Source organism: Sinocyclocheilus rhinocerous, unplaced genomic scaffold (genome assembly GCF_001515625.1).
Source record: "Sinocyclocheilus rhinocerous isolate Xijiao unplaced genomic scaffold, SAMN03320098_v1.1 scaffold1982, whole genome shotgun sequence".
Classification (NCBI taxonomy): Eukaryota; Metazoa; Chordata; class Actinopteri; order Cypriniformes; family Cyprinidae; genus Sinocyclocheilus; species Sinocyclocheilus rhinocerous.
The window spans coordinates 838689-861278 of NW_015651555.1; the positions used below are offsets into that span (position 1 = coordinate 838689).

General features: G+C 35.8%; 1 protein-coding gene across 1 annotated transcript in view; it reads left to right on the top strand.

The window, feature by feature from the left end:
- The window catches only part of hs6st3a (heparan sulfate 6-O-sulfotransferase 3a), a 30077-nt gene extending 7748 nt beyond the window's left edge, over positions 1 to 22329 (top strand). Inside the window, exon 2 of the mRNA XM_016518514.1 lies at positions 21591 to 22329. Coding sequence (XP_016374000.1) covers positions 21591 to 22329 — 739 coding nt within the window. The remainder of the gene's footprint in view (positions 1 to 21590) is intronic.
- The last annotated feature ends 261 nt before the right edge of the window (positions 22330 to 22590 follow it).

Genomic DNA, 22590 nt, shown 5'->3' on the forward strand with positions numbered 1-22590 from the left:
GTGTGTACTGTATATATTTATTATGTATATATAAATACACACACATATGCATGTGTATATTTAAGAAAAATATGTTATATTTATATATTAAATATATTTTCAATATAAATTATATAAACATAAATATTTACATGTAAATATTTTCTAAATATATACTGTATGTGTGTGTATTTATATATACGTAATAAATATACACAGTACACACACATATATTATGTAAACACAAACTTTTATTTTGGATGCGATAAATCGCGATCGCAAAAAAAAACAAAAAAAAACATTAATATCTAAAATATACGAATAACGAATATCTAAAAAAAAAGAAGTAATATTACGTTTACTCCCGAAGTAAAGAAGTGCCCCAGAAGTAAATTCATCTTTTTTATGACAAAAATACTGATTACGATTATTTTTTTTGATAATTTTCCCACTTGACACAGAAAGGTATATATTTTAATTGATTTATTTAAGCTCATTTAAATATTTTATATGATCACTTCCTTATCATATTGGGAATGCACAATATATCTGTATTATGTTTTTTATCTGACGATATTGGGTATTAATCTCATTGATATATGTGACCCTGGAGCACAAAACCAGTCTTAAGTCGCTGGGGTATATTTGTAGCAATAGCCCAAAAATACGTTCAGATGATGTATAAATTTCAATTGCGAAAAATTTACCCTTATGACTGGTTTTGTGGTCCAGGGTCACATATAATCAAATAAAGCACATAATACACTGGTACCTCTCATTGTGTGCATATGCAGGTTATGATTTGCCGTCTATAACACTAGTTTGTAGCGTCAGTGCCAGATGGAGCAGGAATCTCTGAGTGAGGCTTTGGCTCAGGCTTGTTTTTCTAATAGTATCAAAGATCAAATTGGCCAGCAGTGAGAGTGTCAGCATATTTGTGCAGCTTTTATAGTTGAGTGTCAGACGGGAATCCAGTGCCAACCAGTTGGCATCAGCACTGAGAAATCACTTCCTTTGCAGACCTCTTTATCAGAGAGACAGAAAGACATGGTTTTCTATGTGTGTAGGTGGACAGGAGACAGACGGAGAGAGTGAGGGAGGGAGACAGAGAACATGATTGTGTGAGTGAATACATGTGTTGTAGTTTGCCGCAGTTGTAAGTTGAACATGTGGATGAGCTCAGCGTTTCTGTCTAAAAAACATCAAGAACAGTTAAGTTGATGCAAACTTCACTCATCGGCTTGTTAAAGGGATCATATCATGAGGAAACTAAATTTCCTTTGTCTATTCAAATAATCCTTTTGTACCTTCTTCCACAGTCTAAATTTGAAGAAAGAAAAAAAAATCTAAATCAGCCTATTAGAATGATTTCTGAAGGATCATGTGTCACTGAAGACTGGAGTAATGATGCTGAAAATTCAGCTTTGCATCACAGGAATAAATTACAATTTAAAATATATCCAAATAGAAAACAATTCTTTTAAATTGTAATAATATTTCACAATATTACTGATTTTACTGTATTTTTTATCAAATTAATGCAGCCTGGCTAAGAATAAAAGAATACATTCAAAAACATAAAAAATATGACGGACCCAAACGTTTGAACACTGCATATACTGTAAAAATAAATACATAGATACTCATGGGGAGTAATAAATAAATAAATAATTCATTTAAAGAAATTTTGATATGACCACTTAAAAGTTAATGTAGTTTTGTTATTAAAACTAACCTGACATGTGAATGAATGATCCTTTTAATCGCTGTCCCTTCCTTTCATATATCAATCTGTACCTGAATAATTTCCCATTTGAGTGCTCTTGTGTGGGAACTTGTGTTTTGATTGTGACAGCTCCCTTGTGAGCGAATGCTGAAGTCCTGCAGTGATTACTATTTCAAAACACAAGTAAATAAGCAAGGCATTATTAAACCAAACAAGGTCATGAAAGCGTGAAGTGTCAACCGTCTGAGTAGAAACTTAAATTCGAGCACAGACTGTTTACTTTGGGGCCCTGGTGGCATTGAACATTTCAACTGTCACAGCGTGACAAGCACTTCAGTACAGCACAGAGTCTCACGACAACCTGAGCCATAATAATTCATCCAGACAGTTATTTACTTCACTAAAGACAGGTATAAACGTCAGCAGTGATTTGCACAATGTATAGGACTGATCCGACGCTAACATCGAAGGGATGAATCAGACATGTATTGCTTTTATACTCATTTTGCTTGGGCTTTGTACTATGGAAGCTTGTTTCCGCCACTGATCTCACAGTTTCTATCTCACAGTTCTGACTTTATGGTTTTTTCAACTGCTTACACACCAAATCTTTACTTGTCACACAGTTTCTGAAACCTGACACTCAAACTCCAGAACCACACACCAAATCTGCAAAACCACACACTAATTCACCAGTGCTTTACACTAACTCCTTACATGTGCAAACACTCATTGCTTTACTTTAGAATAGGCCTATAAATACACATCTACACAGCTACACATGGTTGATGTATTTCTTTTCTTTTATACTGTGTAATACTGTATTCACAACCACAAATGCTTACAGTAAAAAAAAAATTTGGTTTCAATCTTGCTTTTGTGTTTACCATACATTTTTCAACATATCTCTGCCAATTTCTTTCAATCTTGAGCAATTCTGACTTTATAACTTGCAATTGCGAGTTTATATAACACAATACTAAGAAAAAAGTCAGAATTGTTCTCTTTTTTTATTTCTTATTCAGTGGTGGAAACGGACTTCCTTAATGCACTATTCTCAGATTTCTTCAAAAAAAAACTATTTTTATTTGTTACTTTACTCTCAGGAAACCTGTTAGCTGTTAAGGACCCATGAGGGAAAATGAGTACCTCTGTGGTTAAAATGCTGACACATGCAGATATTTTCCAAACACACTGGGACACACATTAGCAATGAACAGACGACTATTTTCCCATGCGCAACGGGGGATCACAGCGGTACGTCTTGTCTGCAGCTCACATGCAATGATAACAGATCAAAGCAAACCTCCTTCCATCAAAGCCTTTTGTTGCACAAATGAGCTAAATGAGTGAACGAGCACTACCCTTATCTTCTCTTTGTCCTCTTGTTTTAGTATGTGTGTAGGCACATTTTTCTTCTGCAGTTTATTATGTTCCCTCATCATCTGCTCATTATCAAAGTGTGTTTGACACATATAGTAGGAGGAATGGCAGCATCAAACTCCAGAACCACACACCAAATCTGCAAAACCACACACTAATTCACCAGTGCTTTACACTAACTCCTTACATGTGCAAACACTCATTGCTTTACTTTAGAATAGGCCTATAAATACACATCTACACAGCTACACATGGTTGATGTATTTCTTTTCTTTTATACTGTGTAATACTGTATTCACAACCACAAATGCTTACAGTAAAAAAAAAATTTGGTTTCAATCTTGCTTTTGTGTTTACCATACATTTTTCAACATATCTCTGCCAATTTCTTTCAATCTTGAACAGAAATGTACATAGGAGCTCATTAAAGAAGAGCTTTAGGTTTTGAATAACTGTGTATATATATCCCAAAATATAATATTATGGCAAAGGAGTTTGCAACGTAAGACGAATGTTTGCTTTTGAGATGTGTTATCATTATGTGATATTTTGAATGCAGTGCTTCATTTTACAAGAGATGTGAGGCTTTTTGCATTTTGTGTGTGCAATTCTTTGATTTGTGTGTTTTGAGTTTTGAAAAAAAGAGGCAAAGTTTTGAAAATGTGTGTAAGCAGTTGAAAAAAAACCCTGGAGAAACGGTATTTCTCGCAATTGTGAGTATACATCTTGCAATTCTGACTTTTTCCCCCCAGAATTGTGAGATATAAACTTGTAATTGTGAGTTATAAAGTCAGAACTGTGAGATATAAACTTGCAACTGTAAGAAAATACATCTTTTTCCCTCCAAATTGGACTTTATAACTCGCAGTTGTGTTTATATCTCACAATTCTGAGAAAAAAGTCATAATTGTGAGATATAAACTCGCAATTGCGAGAAACAAATTTCATAATTCCCACAATTCTGACATTTATTGCTTTTTTACTCATTTTGCTTGCTTTGCAATGGAATCTTGTTTTCACCACTGAATAAAAATAAAAAGGTCATTGCGACTTTATCTCACAGTTTTAACTTTTTTTCTCACAATTGGGAGTTTACATCTTGCAATTCTGACATTTTTTCTCAGAATTGTGAGATATAAAGTCGTTATTGCAAGTTATAAAGTCAGAACTGTGAGATATAATCTCGCAATTCTGAGAAATAAAGTCACACTTGTGAGATAAAAACTTGCAACTGTAAGAAAATAGTAGTGTCTTTTTTCCTCAGAATTGGACTCTATTACTTGCAATTGCGAGTTTATATCTCATAATTCTGAGAAAAGAAGTCAGAATTGCAAGTTTATATCATGCAATTGTGAGGAAAAAGTCAGAATTGCGAGAAAAAATGCCTATCCTGCAATTCTGATTTGCGAGTCTTGCGAGTTTAGTTTTCACAATTCTGACTTCTTGCAATTGGGAGTTTATATTATGCAATTCTGACTTTATAACTTGCAATTGCGAGTTTATATAACACAATACTAAGAAAAAAGTCAGAATTGTTCTCTTTTTTTATTTCTTATTCAGTGGTGGAAACGGACTTCCTTAATGCACTATTCTCAGATTTCTTCAAAAAAAAACTATTTTTATTTGTTACTTTACTCTCAGGAAACCTGTTAGCTGTTAAGGACCCATGAGGGAAAATGAGTACCTCTGTGGTTAAAATGCTGACACATGCAGATATTTTCCAAACACACTGGGACACACATTAGCAATGAACAGACGACTATTTTCCCATGCGCAACGGGGGATCACAGCGGTACGTCTTGTCTGCAGCTCACATGCAATGATAACAGATCAAAGCAAACCTCCTTCCATCAAAGCCTTTTGTTGCACAAATGAGCTAAATGAGTGAACGAGCACTACCCTTATCTTCTCTTTGTCCTCTTGTTTTAGTATGTGTGTAGGCACATTTTTCTTCTGCAGTTTATTATGTTCCCTCATCATCTGCTCATTATCAAAGTGTGTTTGACACATATAGTAGGAGGAATGGCAGCAATTTCCCCTGCTTTAACCTGCTTCTGTAGCGAGCACAATTGTACCATATTAACACAGGAGCCACTTTATGAGACATAGCTGCTTGTTAAAGGAATAGTTCACCCAAAAAAGAAAAATTGCTCACCCGCAGGCTATCCAAGATGTAGATGAGTTTTTGTTTCCACTGCAGTGAATGGGTGCCGTCAGAATGAGATTCCAAACAGCTGATAAAAACATCACAATAATCCACACCACTCCAGTCCATCAATTAAAGGGAAGTGAAAAGCTGCATATTTGTAAGAAACAAGTCCATCATTAAGATGTTTTTAACTTTAAACTGTTGCTTCCAGGTCAAATATGAGTCCTCTATCCATAATATTGCTTTCTTCAGTGAAAAAGTCACTATTGCTTTAACACAATAAACAACGAATCATAAAACTGCAACTAAATATGTAAAGCATGCATATGCACTGTAAACAAGAAAAATAATGGGTCACATCACAGTGTTATTGGGTCATTCTAAGTAAATGGCAAACAATTCTTTAACTAGTATAAGGAAACAGAACGCACAGGGACAGAAAAGCACAGGGACAAAGACCAAGCTAAATTCTGTCAGAAATATAATGCATGATATTTAATGATATTTTCATTTCAGTATAAGCCAAATGTAGATTTTTTTAAATTCACAGTACCGTTCAAAAAGTGTGGGGTCGGTAAGATTTTTTCTATGTTTTTGAAAGAAGGTTCTTATGCTCATTTAGACTGTATTCATTTAATCAAAAATACAGTTAAAAAATAAACAAACAGTATTATTATAAACAGTATTATTACTGATTTAAATAACTGTTTTCTATTTGGATATATTTTAAAATGTAATTTGTTCCTGTGATGCAAAGCTGAATTTTCAGCATCATTACTCCAGTCTTCAGTGCCACATGACCCTTCAGAAATCATTCTATATATATATACTGTATATATATATGTGTGTGTGTGTGTGTGTGTACATAATATATGTTATAATATAATAATATTTCTTTTGCATTACACACTAAGCTGAATGTCATTTGTCAGATACTGCTAATTATATGAGTCGTAGGGAAACAAATGACAGTTTCCTGACAATTTCCCCTATTATGAATCCTCATGCAGTCCTTCCTTCAGCTTTTCAGGACTATCAGATCTGTGCGAATGTGGAAATATTCTGTTTTCAGGAGCAGTCCATGGAGTCAGTGAACTCACAGCAAATTACAAATCTGTTGTTGTTGCTTTGGCAGTAAAAGATTTCTCCACCTCTGCCTTCCTACATTGTGTTGTTGGGGCTACAGGATAAATTTTGTTTAGCCCTGATCCCTGGCAGTTTTATTGACTTCTGCCCTGTTTCAGATTAGTTTTAAACTGCTTCTGAAGAAGCAACTAGTAAGAAAGTCAGAGAAAATGTGGCCGTTATGCTGTCTGTTTAGTGTCTGCCAGTGTCACGTCTGTCTTGGTGTTTTACTAGTTGTGATGGCACTTTTGGTGCAGGTTTTTCAAGATTATGCTTAAAGGGGTCATATGATGCTGCTAAAAAAGAACGTCACTATTGCTTTAACACAATAAACAACGAATCATAAAACTGCAACTAAATATGTAAAGCATGCATATGCACTGTAAACAAGAAAAATAATGGGTCACATCACAGTGTTATTGGGTCATTCTAAGTAAATGGCAAACAATTCTTTAACTAGTATAAGGAAACAGAACGCACAGGGACAGAAAAGCACAGGGACAAAGACCAAGCTAAATTCTGTCAGAAATATAATGCATGATATTTAATGATATTTTCATTTCAGTATAAGCCAAATGTAGATTTTTTTAAATTCACAGTACCGTTCAAAAAGTGTGGGGTCGGTAAGATTTTTTCTATGTTTTTGAAAGAAGGTTCTTATGCTCATTTAGACTGTATTCATTTAATCAAAAATACAGTTAAAAAATAAACAAACAGTATTATTATAAACAGTATTATTACTGATTTAAATAACTGTTTTCTATTTGGATATATTTTAAAATGTAATTTGTTCCTGTGATGCAAAGCTGAATTTTCAGCATCATTACTCCAGTCTTCAGTGCCACATGACCCTTCAGAAATCATTCTATATATATATACTGTATATATATATGTGTGTGTGTGTGTGTGTGTACATAATATATGTTATAATATAATAATATTTCTTTTGCATTACACACTAAGCTGAATGTCATTTGTCAGATACTGCTAATTATATGAGTCGTAGGGAAACAAATGACAGTTTCCTGACAATTTCCCCTATTATGAATCCTCATGCAGTCCTTCCTTCAGCTTTTCAGGACTATCAGATCTGTGCGAATGTGGAAATATTCTGTTTTCAGGAGCAGTCCATGGAGTCAGTGAACTCACAGCAAATTACAAATCTGTTGTTGTTGCTTTGGCAGTAAAAGATTTCTCCACCTCTGCCTTCCTACATTGTGTTGTTGGGGCTACAGGATAAATTTTGTTTAGCCCTGATCCCTGGCAGTTTTATTGACTTCTGCCCTGTTTCAGATTAGTTTTAAACTGCTTCTGAAGAAGCAACTAGTAAGAAAGTCAGAGAAAATGTGGCCGTATATATATTCTATATATATGTGTGTGTGTGTGTGTGTGTACATAATATATGTTATAATATAATAATATTTATTTTGCATTACACACTAAGCTGAATGTCATTTGTCAGATACTGCTAATTATATGAGTCGTAGGGAAACAAATGACAGTTTCCTGACAATTTCCCCTATTATGAATCCTCATGCAGTCCTTCCTTCAGCTTTTCAGGACTATCAGATCTGTGCGAATGTGGAAATATTCTGTTTTCAGGAGCAGTCCATGGAGTCAGTGAACTCACAGCAAATTACAAAGTGTGTGTGTGTGTGTGTGTACATAATATATGTTATAATATAATAATATTTCTTTTGCATTACACACTAAGCTGAATGTCATTTGTCAGATACTGCTAATTATATGAGTCGTAGGGAAACAAATGACAGTTTCCTGACAATTTCCCCTATTATGAATCCTCATGCAGTCCTTCCTTCAGCTTTTCAGGACTATCAGATCTGTGCGAATGTGGAAATATTCTGTTTTCAGGAGCAGTCCATGGAGTCAGTGAACTCACAGCAAATTACAAATCTGTTGTTGTTGCTTTGGCAGTAAAAGATTTCTCCACCTCTGCCTTCCTACATTGTGTTGTTGGGGCTACAGGATAAATTTTGTTTAGCCCTGATCCCTGGCAGTTTTATTGACTTCTGCCCTGTTTCAGATTAGTTTTAAACTGCTTCTGAAGAAGCAACTAGTAAGAAAGTCAGAGAAAATGTGGCCGTTATGCTGTCTGTTTAGTGTCTGCCAGTGTCACGTCTGTCTTGGTGTTTTACTAGTTGTGATGGCACTTTTGGTGCAGGTTTTTCAAGATTATGCTTAAAGGGGTCATATGATGCTGCTAAAAAAGAACATTATTTTGTGTATTTGGTGTAATGAAATGTTTATGCAGTTTAAGGTTAAAAAAACACATTATTTTCAACATACTGTACATTATTGCTTCTCCTCTATGCCCCACCTTTCTGAAACGCGTCGATTTTTACAAAGCTCATCGGTCTGAAAAGCGAGGTGTGCTGTGATTGGCCAGCTATCCAGTGCGTTGTGAAATATGCTTTATTTTAGCCTGATCATCTTGATTTTTTTTCCTGCAGGTTTTTGTGTACTGAAAAAATTTATTATGAAACCTAAACAAAACATAAAATAATAAATAAATAAATGGGCAAGACTACAGTTAATTATTTATTAGAAATAAACACAAAGATTTGGGTTTGAGTGTTTTCTGTGGCTTGTTGAGAACATTCCAGTCGGTTAGTTGATAAAGGTTAGATTAACATTACTTAGAGATTTTTTCAGCCAAAAATGATAATTCTGTCATGATTTATTCACCCTCATGTTGTTCTGAACCATATGCTGTTCAGTGTTGCCAACTACTTTTCAGGGGAAGTTGCTAAAGGAAGGTTGATTTGTTGCTAACAGTTGCTAAATGACGCGATGTCATTGCGCGGTGACGTCATTGCGTAATCACGATGCAAAATTGGTTTACCTACATTTTAAATTACGCATTGTATTTTCTGTTTTCAGGTTATGGATAATGTCCTGGAAAATTACTACATTTTTCATTTTTCTAGATATTTTTCTTGATCAACTGATCAACAATCTCAAGTACAAGCTACTAACAAGGTGTATCATAAATGAACAATTATTCAATTATTATTATTATTATTAAATTAAACAATTGCTAATAGCAGCCAACTTAATTCATGTGAATTGTGTACTGCTAGGCACATTTGCTTTCCTCTTTCTGTGTAATTTAGATGGAAAATGTGTGCCTTTTTTATCGTCACTGATGCTGTTATATTCCTTGAAACACAACAGAAGAGAAGAGTGTTCATCCAACTTTTTTCCCTACAATCACAGTTAATGGTGATGTCTGTCAGGCTCTTGACATGAGGGTGAGTACATAATGACAAAATTTTCATTTCAGAAATGAAAATGTTCAAACTGGAATCATATGCTGTAAACTGATATGGTCAAATGTAATGTTTACAGTGTGCCTGTAAAGTATATAATGCTGCATGCTATCAAGTCAGCATGACTCCAATTGGCTGCTTAGAAACATGTACAGTAAGTGAACAGATGACAGGCTGGCATCAAGTTAGATTTACAATGCTGTAATTAACAGTCATCTTGTCCTCCGTGCAGTTTTGTGGAAAATGAAAATGATTAGCTGTGTAGTGGAAACTGATCTTTAGTTTGTTGGGTTTTCATAATGGAAATGCAGTTGATATATGATGGTTTTGTCAAAGGATGCAGCAGACAACTGCAATTACATGAGAACCTATTATTAACAGGATGATGACACAGAGAAATGAACACCAGTTGTGAGATGATGAATACGCCTTGAAACACATTCATACTAATTAATGGCAACAAAAACATACATTCTCATCATACTACTTTGGAAAGAGAACTTCTTATAGCTGGATAACAAACAGGATGAGCTGACAAACAGGATGCAGAATTGTATTAATTCGATTCATTTTAAATCAAATTCAATTAAAAATGGAATTAAAATGGAATGGAATTTATAAAGCTGCTTGCTGTAAGTGCAGTTTTTAATAATGCATTTAATTGTTCCGTATGAATTACCCATAAACATGTCATCATATAGAACATATAAAACCAGAAAGACTGGGTAATAATAATAATAAAGTTATATTTAGATTTTATGGATTTTAATATATATTAATATTTATATTATATTATGCAATTTACTTTCATTGAATTGCAATTCAGTAAATTGTTCTTCCTGTCATTCCAATTGAAATTCCAATTCAGCATCCTGGGGGATTCGGCCAATTCCATTTCCAGCTCCTGAATTAAAAAGAGAGCAAATTTGCCCACCCCTGTTGCCGTCATTGTGAGTTTTGGTGAGGATGTGCTCTCTGTTGGCAGGCTTATTTAATAGTCTTTCTGTCTTTAACTCCCTTTTGCATACTCAAATAATACTTATAACATGCAGTTCTAACATATGGTGGTCATGTGGTAAATATCACCATCAATTCGATTTTGAAATACTTGTCTTTAATGGTTCAAAACAATCTGCTTTAGGCGAAAAATGTTGTAATGCAGAATCACCACTAGAGGTCATTAAAGGTGGGGTAAGCGATTTCTGGTAGCCAATGTTGACATTTGAAATCACCAAAACAAACACGCCCCTACCCCAAAAGGGTCTCGCCCCTATTTTGATAGCTCCGCCCCACACATACGTACGCAACCCAGGCAACGATTAGTTCTGTGAAACAAAGCAAAACCAATGTTACACCGTGTCTACACCGGACGCGAGTGGCGCGGCGTGACAAAATACTATGGAACTCATTATAATCAGTGATGCTGTCTACACCATAGATATATATACATATCTATGGTCTACACTGGATGCGGCGCGGCACGACACGACAAATCCCCGACAGAAAACTGCTGCTGCGTTCTATTCATGACGTATTGACACAAATTTCAAATGATTTTCAACGGTCGCTTTGTCGCGTCCAGTGTACCATACAGACTAGACAGACAGACAACAACTAGCTGTTGCGGCGCACACATGGTGTTACTCACCTATCGAGAAGAAACAAAGCAACCTCGGCGTCTGATCGCAGGCCTTCCGCTCCTTGAGTTCTCTCCAGCACTGGAAAGCTGATCTGATATTTACACGGGTCCTACTTCTTGCCTTATTGCCTTAAGCCTTCTTTTGTTCCGCAGACGTTTTCCTCTTTTGTTTTTTATCCGCCATCTTTCTGTCGCTCGGGTCGGCTAATGTCCGTCTTGTGCACTGAACGCTCTCTCCTCCACATAATGAGTAGACACGCCCCTTGCTGCTGATTGTCTACAAGTTTGTTTTGCTACTCGCCCGAATCAGTTTCCGAAAGCGTTTTTGGAAAATCACTTACCCCACCTTTAAACTTTCCTCACTGGTTTCACAGAGCATTAAGTGAATCTGGTATGACAGAGTTCTCTATAGCTGTGATTTTTATCCTTTTATATTTTTTCTCCATCTATACCCCATCTCATTTGTGTAAGAGCCTGGAGCAGTGGTGATAACTGCAGCGAGCGGCCGATGACTCAGTCAGCACATCCAGAAAGAAACGGCCTATGGGGCGTTCATGCTTTGCTGTCTGTATGAAAATGGCAAGCTGTTCCTGCCACAACCTCTGCAATTGATGATATGACTAGAGCCGCCGCATGCCTGATGACTGCAAAATCTGCCATCTGCTTTTCTTAAGTGAAAAAGCTATTGAAAGGAATGTGCACTTTCCGAATATGCTGTGATAGAGAAAATTCAGAAAACAGCACAGTTAGAAGTATTCCTGAGCCTGGCATGGAGAGCCAACCAGTGGATAACCTTAAAGGAATAGTTTACTCAAAGATTACTCACCTTCATGTAGGACTTTCTTTCTGATTCATTAGTCCTATTAATGAATCATTCAGATTCAAACAATTCATGGAAAAGATCCACCTCAAAAGAATGTTTTGCTCATGATTCAGGCATCGCATGTCAAGGTTTTCAGAGAACAATGACTTAAATTTGTCTATTCTTCTCTCAAAGCTATTGACTTCAAATGATAGCTTGTGGTGTTTTCAGCGTCTGCCATCTCACTATACGAGGACACTTAATGTGAATTTCATCTCCAGAGCTGCTCTGAGTGACACTTAATGAGTATTTCACGATTTCATTTGCTAAAACTGTTGTCAGATACGTACAGAATCTCAAAGGTCTTCACTACAACCTGCCAAAATAAGAGTTCAGGCTAACTTGAAGAAATTGTGACAGTAATATAGTACTATATCTTGAACATACTTTTAAAGAAATATAATACAGTTTATTAAAACATTTTTAAGGAATCACACAATTTTACACAATTTCACACAATTTTATTTGGCAAAAAAGGAAAGGAATTTAGTTTGATTACTTGATTAAATTGTTAAAATGCAGAACAATTAAAACAGACAACACAGACTTTCTGGAAAAATAAATAAATAAACATAAAACACATTTCAAGATCACTATTATTGTTAAAAAATGTAATACATTTTAAAATGTTAAAGTTTAATTGCTTAGAAATCAAATAAAAATTAATTAAACAATTAAAACATAATTATTAAATTAATTAGACATGTTTTTTTATTATTAAAATTTAATTAAACCATTAAAACATAATTATTAAAAATAGAACAATTAAAATGGAAAACAAGGAATTCAGGGAAAATAAAACAGAATTGGGGGGCGGGGATAAAACTAATTTCATAGGGCCCTAGAATAAGTCAAATGGACTGCTTTTGATACTTTTGATACAAAAAAAAATGGTTGTACAAACAGTTTTCACTCAGGAATTGCTAGTACATTTCACAAATAATTACAAAGAAACAGTGGCGGCTCGTCGGGGGAGGCAGGGGAGGCACAGCTTCACCAGAGCAGATGCTGCTTCTGAAAGCTATCCTCAAATGAACTGCGGTCGCAGTCTTAAATGTGGCTGCTTTTCTCAGGGATACTCATTGTTTTAGAAGGTAATGTTGAAAGCATGCTAACGTAAGCATATGAAACCTGCTCTTTAATTACGCTGGTGGCCTTAATGTTAATGAAATAAAATTGTTTTGGCTCTTATCGATTTTCTGTGGGGCTCCCCTCCTGATGCAAGGAGATAAAGCATCGAGTTTAGCCGACACTCGCCCTGATCGATGATTAGGTCAACCTACCATTTGTGGTAAATAGTCCCTCAAAAGAAAATAGCTTATCCATATATCCATGTCTTGACTAACTTTGCTTTTCAAATTGTTTATGTCATTTTGCTTCACTTTGACACAGGGGCGTAGCCATCATTTCAGAAGTGAGGGGGACAGGAATGAAACATACACTGCACGGAATGTTTAGCGCTCCGAGATGTTCATCTCGCCTTATTCTGGGTCCGAATAAAACATCAGATCATGCACAGACTATCCTGTCTCTTTGAATTTAAATATATATTTATTCACACCGGCTCTTGAAAACCTCTATGCGAACACACTTGCCCAAAAAAGTGCGGGGGACGAATTTACGTGATATTAAAAATTAAAAGTGGGGGGGACACGTCCCCCGCGTCCCCCGCGTAATCTACGCCCCTGCTTTGACATAAACATCTTTGAATTTAACTTGTTTTTATATTTTACTTCCTTAAATGGAAATTTGACTTGTGATTCTGCTCTTATTTGCTATATTTTTCAAATTCAGTCATTGAATTTATGTCACTCTCAATTCAGTTCACAGTGGTGCACAACTTGGTTTTAAATCAACTTGAAATCTAAATGTATTATTTAGCTACAGTGTAATATTTAAATATCCATGTCTTTGTCTTACCAAGTATAATACATGTAATTCAAAATAATAATAATAATAATAGAAAAAAATTGTTGTAACCTTTAATGAAAATATATTCAAGTAATTCTCTGTTCTGGTTCATCTTACTAGGGTTCAAGCAGAACACTTAGGAAATACGACTGATTGATCAATAAACCTCACAGAGGAACTGTAAATGATATTTTGTGACCTGTATCATATCCCCTCAGAAATATTCAGATGGCCTGTGGCTCTTCTGATATATTATCTGTCCTATGAATCATTCTGACACACAGATATCACATATTTTCAAATGCCAGAGATAGCAGGGACGTCTTGTGTTCTGCGTTAGGTAACCGGGTTCTCAAGATAAATTTATCTACAGAATGACAGCTGTCCCATGCGCGATGACATCAGCAGGGAACGGTGAAGATTAGAACCATATGAAATATTTATTAAAGGTTTCAGTTTACATATCTGTAGCCTATCTGGACCAGAGAATCAATCCTTGTTCAGAACAATTCCATTTTCTAAAAAATGCCACCTGTTTCTTTAGTGTCTTTGTTTCCATTAACAGTCCTTTGATGTTACATAAGGAAAACGCTACAGTAAAATATTCTGATAGTTTCCTGCAGGCTTTCAGTGCTGATTATTCTATAACACCATTGCAAAAAAATACTGTTTTAGCCTCTTTTTTTTTAGCTGAGTGTGTTTGCAGTCTGAGTTGAATGTGATGAGATCCAAGGACACTATACAGATGACACATCTATCTGCTGCGATATTCTTTTAACCAAGTTCTTTTATACGAATTGTTTAAAAAGACTCAAACATCAGTCTTGAACTTATGAGTTACTGTTTTGAATCAGTGTACCCTATATAGTGTTGTTATTTTTAACTAAAGCTGTCAAAAATAATTTTCATTAATTGAAATAAAGCTAAAATAAAATATAAATATTAGATGAAAAACTTAAATTAAAATGAGAAATGTTGCCGTAACCGAAATAAAAATTTTAAGTTGAAGTACAAAATTACTAAAGCTAAAATTGAAATAAAATTAAATGAAAGCTAAAAATTTAAAAATAAATGTAAAATATTAATAAATACTATAATGGTGTTTAAATTATACTAAAATAACACTGATAGTTAGGACTATTTCCTTGCAATTACCATGCCTACTTGTCTTGCAACAAAAAAACTACTGTCAGGATTTACTAAAGTACAGTGAAAAATTAGCACTGAAAAAGCATGGACAGTTATTTATGTGCCTGACCTTATTGCATATGCATTTGTAGGAGTTCAGATGCCAATTTTATGGGAGGAGAGTATTAAAATGAATCAAGGTGATTTACTAAGGTTTGCAGTTGTTGATTTACTTTGTGCCATTTATTTAAAGGGGTCATATGTTGCTAAAAAAGAACATTATTTTGTGTATTTGGTGTAATGAAATGTGTTTATGCGGTTTAAGGTTCAAAAAACACATTATTTTCCACATACTGTACATTATTGTTTCTCCTCTATGCCCCGCCTTCTGAAACGCATCGATTTTTACAAAGCGTTTTAGGAGGGTGTGAACCAGTCTTAACTTTTATAAAGAATATCTCTTTGGGTTTGAGACTTTAGTCTTTGCAACTTTAAGGATCTTATCTATTCATGACCAGCTTGTAACACTCCAAAGAGAAAGGAAAACTTGAAATAAAAAAAATTGCCTTAACCTATTTGCGCCCATGTACACCTGATTATCATCAGCTTTGCTTGTTTGCGACCCTACACTAATTTGCATTGCTTTTGGTAGACCACGTTGATCATTATGGAAATGCGCTGGCTGCGTCTGTGTTCTTTAATATGCACATTGTCAGTAAATCAGCCGCTGAACTTTCCACTCCCAGTGGCGCTTTTATGGGTTTGCGCTCTCACGCTAATTAGCACTGTTGGCACTTAATGTTGAAATTAATTTCAGTTAGCATTAGCACAAAAACTGAGTTGGCATTCTAGCACACTGCTTCCTCAGTAATTCAATTCAATTGATATTAGTAGGTATTTCAGCTGTCCGGCAGGCAGAGAACACATTATCCCTCACTCCTCTGGTCATTTAAGTAGTCTAATGTGCTAGCCACTCTGTCAGCCACCACATACAGACCCTTTTTCTCGCTAATTAAATTAGCATCTGTGCTAAACCACTCACTTAGGCCCACAAAAACTAATGGACTTCTGATATTTTCTCTGCCTGTCAGTTTGCAATCACCCTGAATTATGCAGCGTCAATCAATAGCAACCATGAGATCACTCCATTTTGAATATATACAGTATTTGGAATAAATATGATTTGCTATGAAGGTAGCAGTCACCTCATCCACACACAAAATTAAGAATATTTTCTACAAGAAAAAATATTTTCTATAACATTGTGTTTGGATCTCACTATCTTTTTGTTTCTTTTTGTGACTTTTTCTGTCTTTTCTAGGTCTGATTATGCTTGCTAACAATAACAGTATATATATATATATATATATATATATACAGTATATACATAGGCGGAGCGTGTGTATGAGCTTAGCCTTCCCCTGGCCACAGGGACTTGAATTGGACAAAAATGCCCCTGCACAAATAAATTAAATCTATTACGTCTGTTGCTAACAAAGTGAATATGAATAGTGAATAGAGTGTCGATTGCGGCATTAAATTAAGATCTGCTCATGTTGCACCGTATTTCATTTTAGGCGTTTTTACAGTGTTGCGCATTTTAACCAATCACACACATATCTGTTGAGCTTAGGAATGCAATGGCCAATCAGAAGCGTTCAGATGAGTCATCGCTGAAACTCATCAGTTTTGTTGAGCGCGCGCGCGTTCGCTGACTGAATTCCGGGGTCCGGACTCTTGTGAATTCTCTCATCATAAACAACAAAGCGCAGATGTACGTACAATGTAAGGAAGAGATTAATTTCACAGTGTATACAGCTTCAGTGATTATAACAATAGTTTTGTTTTTTTGAGAGTGCTTAAACTCACGAGTCGCGATAGATGTTTGATCAATGTTAGTGATAATTTCACTTTCTATATATAATTTATTGGCTGTTTTAAAACCGTGGAAAGGAAACGTTACATAATTATCAATTTCTAACATTTTTATTAAATTGTAATCACGTTAAATACCAATTCCATCCCATTAAACATTTGTTTTTTTAGCCTACATGACACCCATGTCTGGTTCTTGCTAAAAAGACGGGTTTATGATGTTTAATACATTTGGCTGCTTTTAGCCTTACCCTGGAGTTGGTTCACCCTCCGCCTATGTATATATAAATATATAAAACAGTATTAAATATGTATATATATATATATGTGTGTGTGTGTGTGTGTGATACTTTTTTCAGAATTATTAAATGAATGGAAAGTTTAAAAGAACAATTTATATATTTAAAAAAATATTTCGTAACATTATTAATGTATTTACTGTCACTTTTGATCAATGATTTAATGTCCTTGTTAAATATAAGTATTAATTTTTTTCAAAAACAAAACTTTCCAAAACTACTGACTCCAACTTTTTGAAAGGTAGTGTTTTTTATTTTTTATTTTTATTTTGGTGAATTCTGTCCTCCAAACTAAATAGTTTTATATTTTTGTACCCTTTACATTTTTTGCATGAATTGTTTTGTTTCATAGTAATTTTACTGATTAAACAAACTACTCCACCGCGTGACAACATGCCCCGGTGTGTTCAATGAACTGTACATACAGAAACTGACATTCAAAAATAAAGCTACCCTGAGAAATATTCACAGCTAAATGTGTGACAGCTAGCACCAGTCTCCTATATGTGTGTTTACTTTAAAAAAGTGTAAGTTTATCAGTGGATGTTCAATGAATTGATGAAGTTCATTATAGTGATTCATTCCTGTAATCTGCTGGACTGTCATCCGGATAGAAAGTATTACTGTCACTGATTGTATATCAGTAATGAGAAGAGACTGCCTTCCTCTGAGCAACACTAATAGACTTTGAGCTGACTAATTAAATGGTGTGCTTAAAAAACAATTTCATGAGATTAATTAGCACACCTCCGTGCGGAGTCAAGGGAGGAAGGTTTTACTCTGTCGCAATAGATTGGAAATCTGTCTTTCTCGCTCAGTCATGCTTTTACAGGGTTCCCGCAGTCATGCAAAACTTCAAGGCCTGGAAAATAATTGAAAATTAGAGTTAGAAGTCATGGATGGAAATTTCTGTTTTAAATATATACACTTTTCTAGATGTGATCTGCTTTAAACTCTTTCAGGGTTTGAGCTGTGGTGCAGCGGATTTTGTGTTGCTCTTGACATATTAAGAGCTGTTTTACTCATGGGATGCTGGATTTGAGTCCTTCAGCTTTCTCTCCTGATCTGATCTTGAAGTGAAAACAACAGTATAAAGCTTTCAACAGCTAGATATTGCTCTTTGTTTGTGATTGTGTAGAATATAACAGCCTCATAAACCAGTTAATGCAGTCATACTAACTGGTTTATGACCATGTTATATTCACAATTACAAACAAAGAGCAATATTCCAGTGGAAACTGATGTTTTTTTTTGTTTTTCAAATGAAACATAATCTGCCAATGCAGTTGAATTTTTTCTCTACTTAATTAAAATAAATTCATTATTTCTGTATTTCTTCTATTATATTGCGGGGATAGAAATGTGGAGATTTTAAAGGAATAGTTCACCCAAAAATGAACATTTTCTGAAAATTTACTCATCTTCAGGCTATCCAAGATGTAGATGAACAGATTTGGAATAATTTATCACTTGCTCACCAATGGATCCTGTGCAGTGAATGGGTGCCGTCAGAATGAGAGTCCAAACAGCTGATAAAAGAACATCACAATAATCCACACCACTGCTGTAAATCTTTTTCACAAATCAGATTAATCTTTTCACTTCACAAGACATTAATTGATGGACTGGAGTGGTGCGGATTACTTGTGGATTATTGTTTTTTTCGGCTGTTTGGACTCTCAATCTGACGGCACCCATTCACTGCAGAGGATCCAATGGTGAAACTCATCTATTCATTTAATGTAGATATAATAAATAATAATCAACCTTTTAGTTAATAATGATCTGAATTCTAATATTTTTGTGAAATCTATTTTCCAAACATATTTTTAATACAGTATTAATACAGTGACTCTTTCAGAGGACCATCACAGGTAATGAACATGCTAATGAATGGTTCATGTTCATGAGGTTCATGAGTTTGAATCTCGCTCAGTCCTTCAGATTTGAATTGCATCTAGGAATAACTAAATTAATTTAAAGTTTTGAAAGACTAACCCAAATTCATTTAAAAAGGTTATTTTGGTTGAAAAGGCTTAATTGCAACAAAAACTTTTCTTCAGTTGAAATAAGTTCTTTTTTGAGTACTTATAAAACCCTTTGAATGCTTCATGGATGTGTTATGCAGTAACAGACTGACCTCTGTGCAGCCTGTGATCAGCGATCTGACCTTCATTATCATATCATATCCTGCTCAGCTTGACTGTATTGAGCGGGTTAGCATTTGACAGTGCTTCTCCAATAGGTCAGTGCTGAAGAGCGGATGGATTAACGTAGTGGAGCGTTATTGATTTCACTGCATTATAATGCCATAGCCAGTATGACATTCTGGGCCGTAATTTGACCGTGATGTGGCAGAAAACTCAATAGATCTTAGACGGGTTTCCAGGCATGACAACGTATCCTTTTACCCAGAAATTTGAACAGCTCCCTACAAGCTAAAATATGAAATTCATGCCCAAGACACTGTATTTTCAGCATTTGTTTTTGCACGTCGCATCTCTTGCGCACATAAGAAAATATTTGCTTATAGTATGTAAATTAATGCTGTTTTTCTGAGTTCCGTAATCTCGTGGATGACTTGTGTCCATGTGTCAGTAGAGACACACTCAGCTCTTATTGAACTGATTGGAAATAATGCGCTCCTCACGCAGGAGGTAACAATCCCAGCAAGAGGAAATGAGACAAATGATGAGGAACTCGGTGACAATGAGCAGACCACATCTCACCACGCGTTCGCTCCAGCACGAGCACGCTATTCTGAGCGCTGAGCGATTTCACTGCCGAGCGAGAAAATTGGATGTTTTATTGGGGTTGTTTTCTCATTTTCTGATAAATATCATTTGGAAACTTGTTTTCTCTTTGAGGCTGTGAAGCATTAATGGCAGAAGTTTCTATCACCTGTATCGTTTCTCTGCTGCATTCAGACTGTGTGAATATAATGTGGTTAAAGCAGGCTGTCGTCATGAACTAAGAGCGAATGTTCCTCTGTCCTCAACCACATCTCTGTCTGAATCACTAGCTGTCGTCTATCACTAAATTATACTGGTGTAATTAACAAGAAATGCTGAGGAAATCCTGCATGGTCATTTTAATGAGGAACACTGCCAAAAATACTTTTTATAATCAGTGCTTTTGTCTTGTTTTTCAGTAAAATGCACATTGTCGGAGCGCTGGCACAGAGGGTAGTGTGTTGATCTGCTACACTGTTGTGCTCATGGGGACCTTTGGGTCATGTCTTGGTCCTCTGTCTTTCTCCCTGTTGTTTTTTTACTCATCCTATCAAAAAAGCCAGCAAATAATGTATAAATAATGTTTAAGCATCCTAAAACAAGGGTTTTTAAAATTGAGTGTTTGGGGTCTGTGGAAATGTTAAGTGATAAAATGAATGTTAAAATGTACAGAATTGTCAATCATTGTTTTCTATATGCTGGAAAATCATGAGATTAATTACATTTTTTGTCTATTTACAGTCATAATTTATATTTCTCTGATTCTCTGATAAAAAGATACAGGGTCAACTTAATTGAAACTAAATATATTACAGATTATATTTGACACACATTTTATGATTATAAATTATGATTTATACTTTTTTCAATAAAATTATTTCTATGTTTTGGTGTTCTATGAGTATGTTTTACAAGAAAATACTCTTATATTGTGAAATAGTGAATAATATTGTGAAATAGTATTGCAATATAAAATAACTTTCTTTTTTAATATATTTTAAAATGCAATTTATTCCTGTGGTGACAAAAATGAATTTTCATCATCATTACTCCAGTCTTCAGTCTCACACGATTCTTCAGAAATCATTATAATGTGCTGATTTATTATTAATAATGCTGAAAACAGTTTTTTTGTAGAAACTCATACTTTTAAAATAAATTTTTTATGAACAGAAAGTTCAAAAGAATGGCACTTTTAGTCAAATGTTTTATAAATGTCTTCATTTGATCAATTGAATGCATCCTTGCTGAATAAAAGTATTAATTTCTTTGTTTCAAAAATAATCTTGCTGACCTCAAACTTTTGAACAGTAGTGTATGAAAATATGTAACAGGCTTGCATAATTTTAATTCTAAAGAATATCTTGGCCACTCTTTTCCATATAATGACAGAAAGGTGACTGATACATTTTTGTTGTTCTATGAGAAAAAAAAGACATGCTGGAGGGCAGTTTTTTTTCTAGATTTCTCAGCTTCTGTGTTCTCTTCATAGGAACTTCTACTACATAACGCTGTTGCGGGACCCCGTGTCGCGCTACCTGAGCGAATGGAAGCACGTGCAGCGCGGCGCCACGTGGAAGACAGCGCTACACATGTGTGACGGACGTCCTCCCACTCCAGACGAGCTGCCGGCCTGCTACAGCAGTGAAGACTGGACCGGCGTGTCTCTGGAGGAGTTCATGGCCTGCCCCTCAAACCTGGCCAACAACCGGCAGACTCGCATGCTGGCCGATCTCAGCCTGGTGGGCTGCTACAACCTGTCCTCCATGAGCGAAGAACGGCGCGCCGAGTTGCTCCTCAGCAGCGCCAAACGCAACCTGCTTCGCATGGCTTTCTTTGGCCTAACTGAGTTCCAGCGCAAAACACAATTCCTTTTTGAGAGGACGTTCGGCTTGCACTTTATCACCGCCTTCACTCAGATTAACGGGACCCGGGCGGCCGGGGTCACGGTTGGGACGTCTACACGGAGGCGCATAGAGGAGTTGAACGCACTAGACATGCAGTTGTACGAATATGCGCGGGAGATTTTCTCACGGCGCGTGCAGTACTGCCACCATCAGGAGCGGCAGGAGGAGAGAGAGAGGAAACGAGAGCAACGCAGGAGAATGAAGGAACAGAAAGCATTGCAGATTCAACAACAGGAGGATGGCGAACGAAAAGACTTAGAGCAGGAAAATGTGGCGTTAACTGGGGTGACAGAGGACTACAGCAGTCAGGTGGTGAGGTGGTGATGCTGTGCTCTCTGACTATGTTCAGGCCGGAATGTCGGCCTTTGTTTTGGTTTGTGAAACCCGCCCACTGCCAGTTTACCCAATTGTATTTCGGCACCCCGGGTTGCCAGTTGGCGGGAAACACAGCGTATTTAATTTCATTCATCGTCAAGTGCGCTCGTTCCTGTTGGTGTCATCAATCTGGCAACCTGCGTGTGCGTCAAGTCTGAGGAGGAGGGGCCGGGTGAAAAAAACCCTCTCCAATATTTTGAATTTGGACTG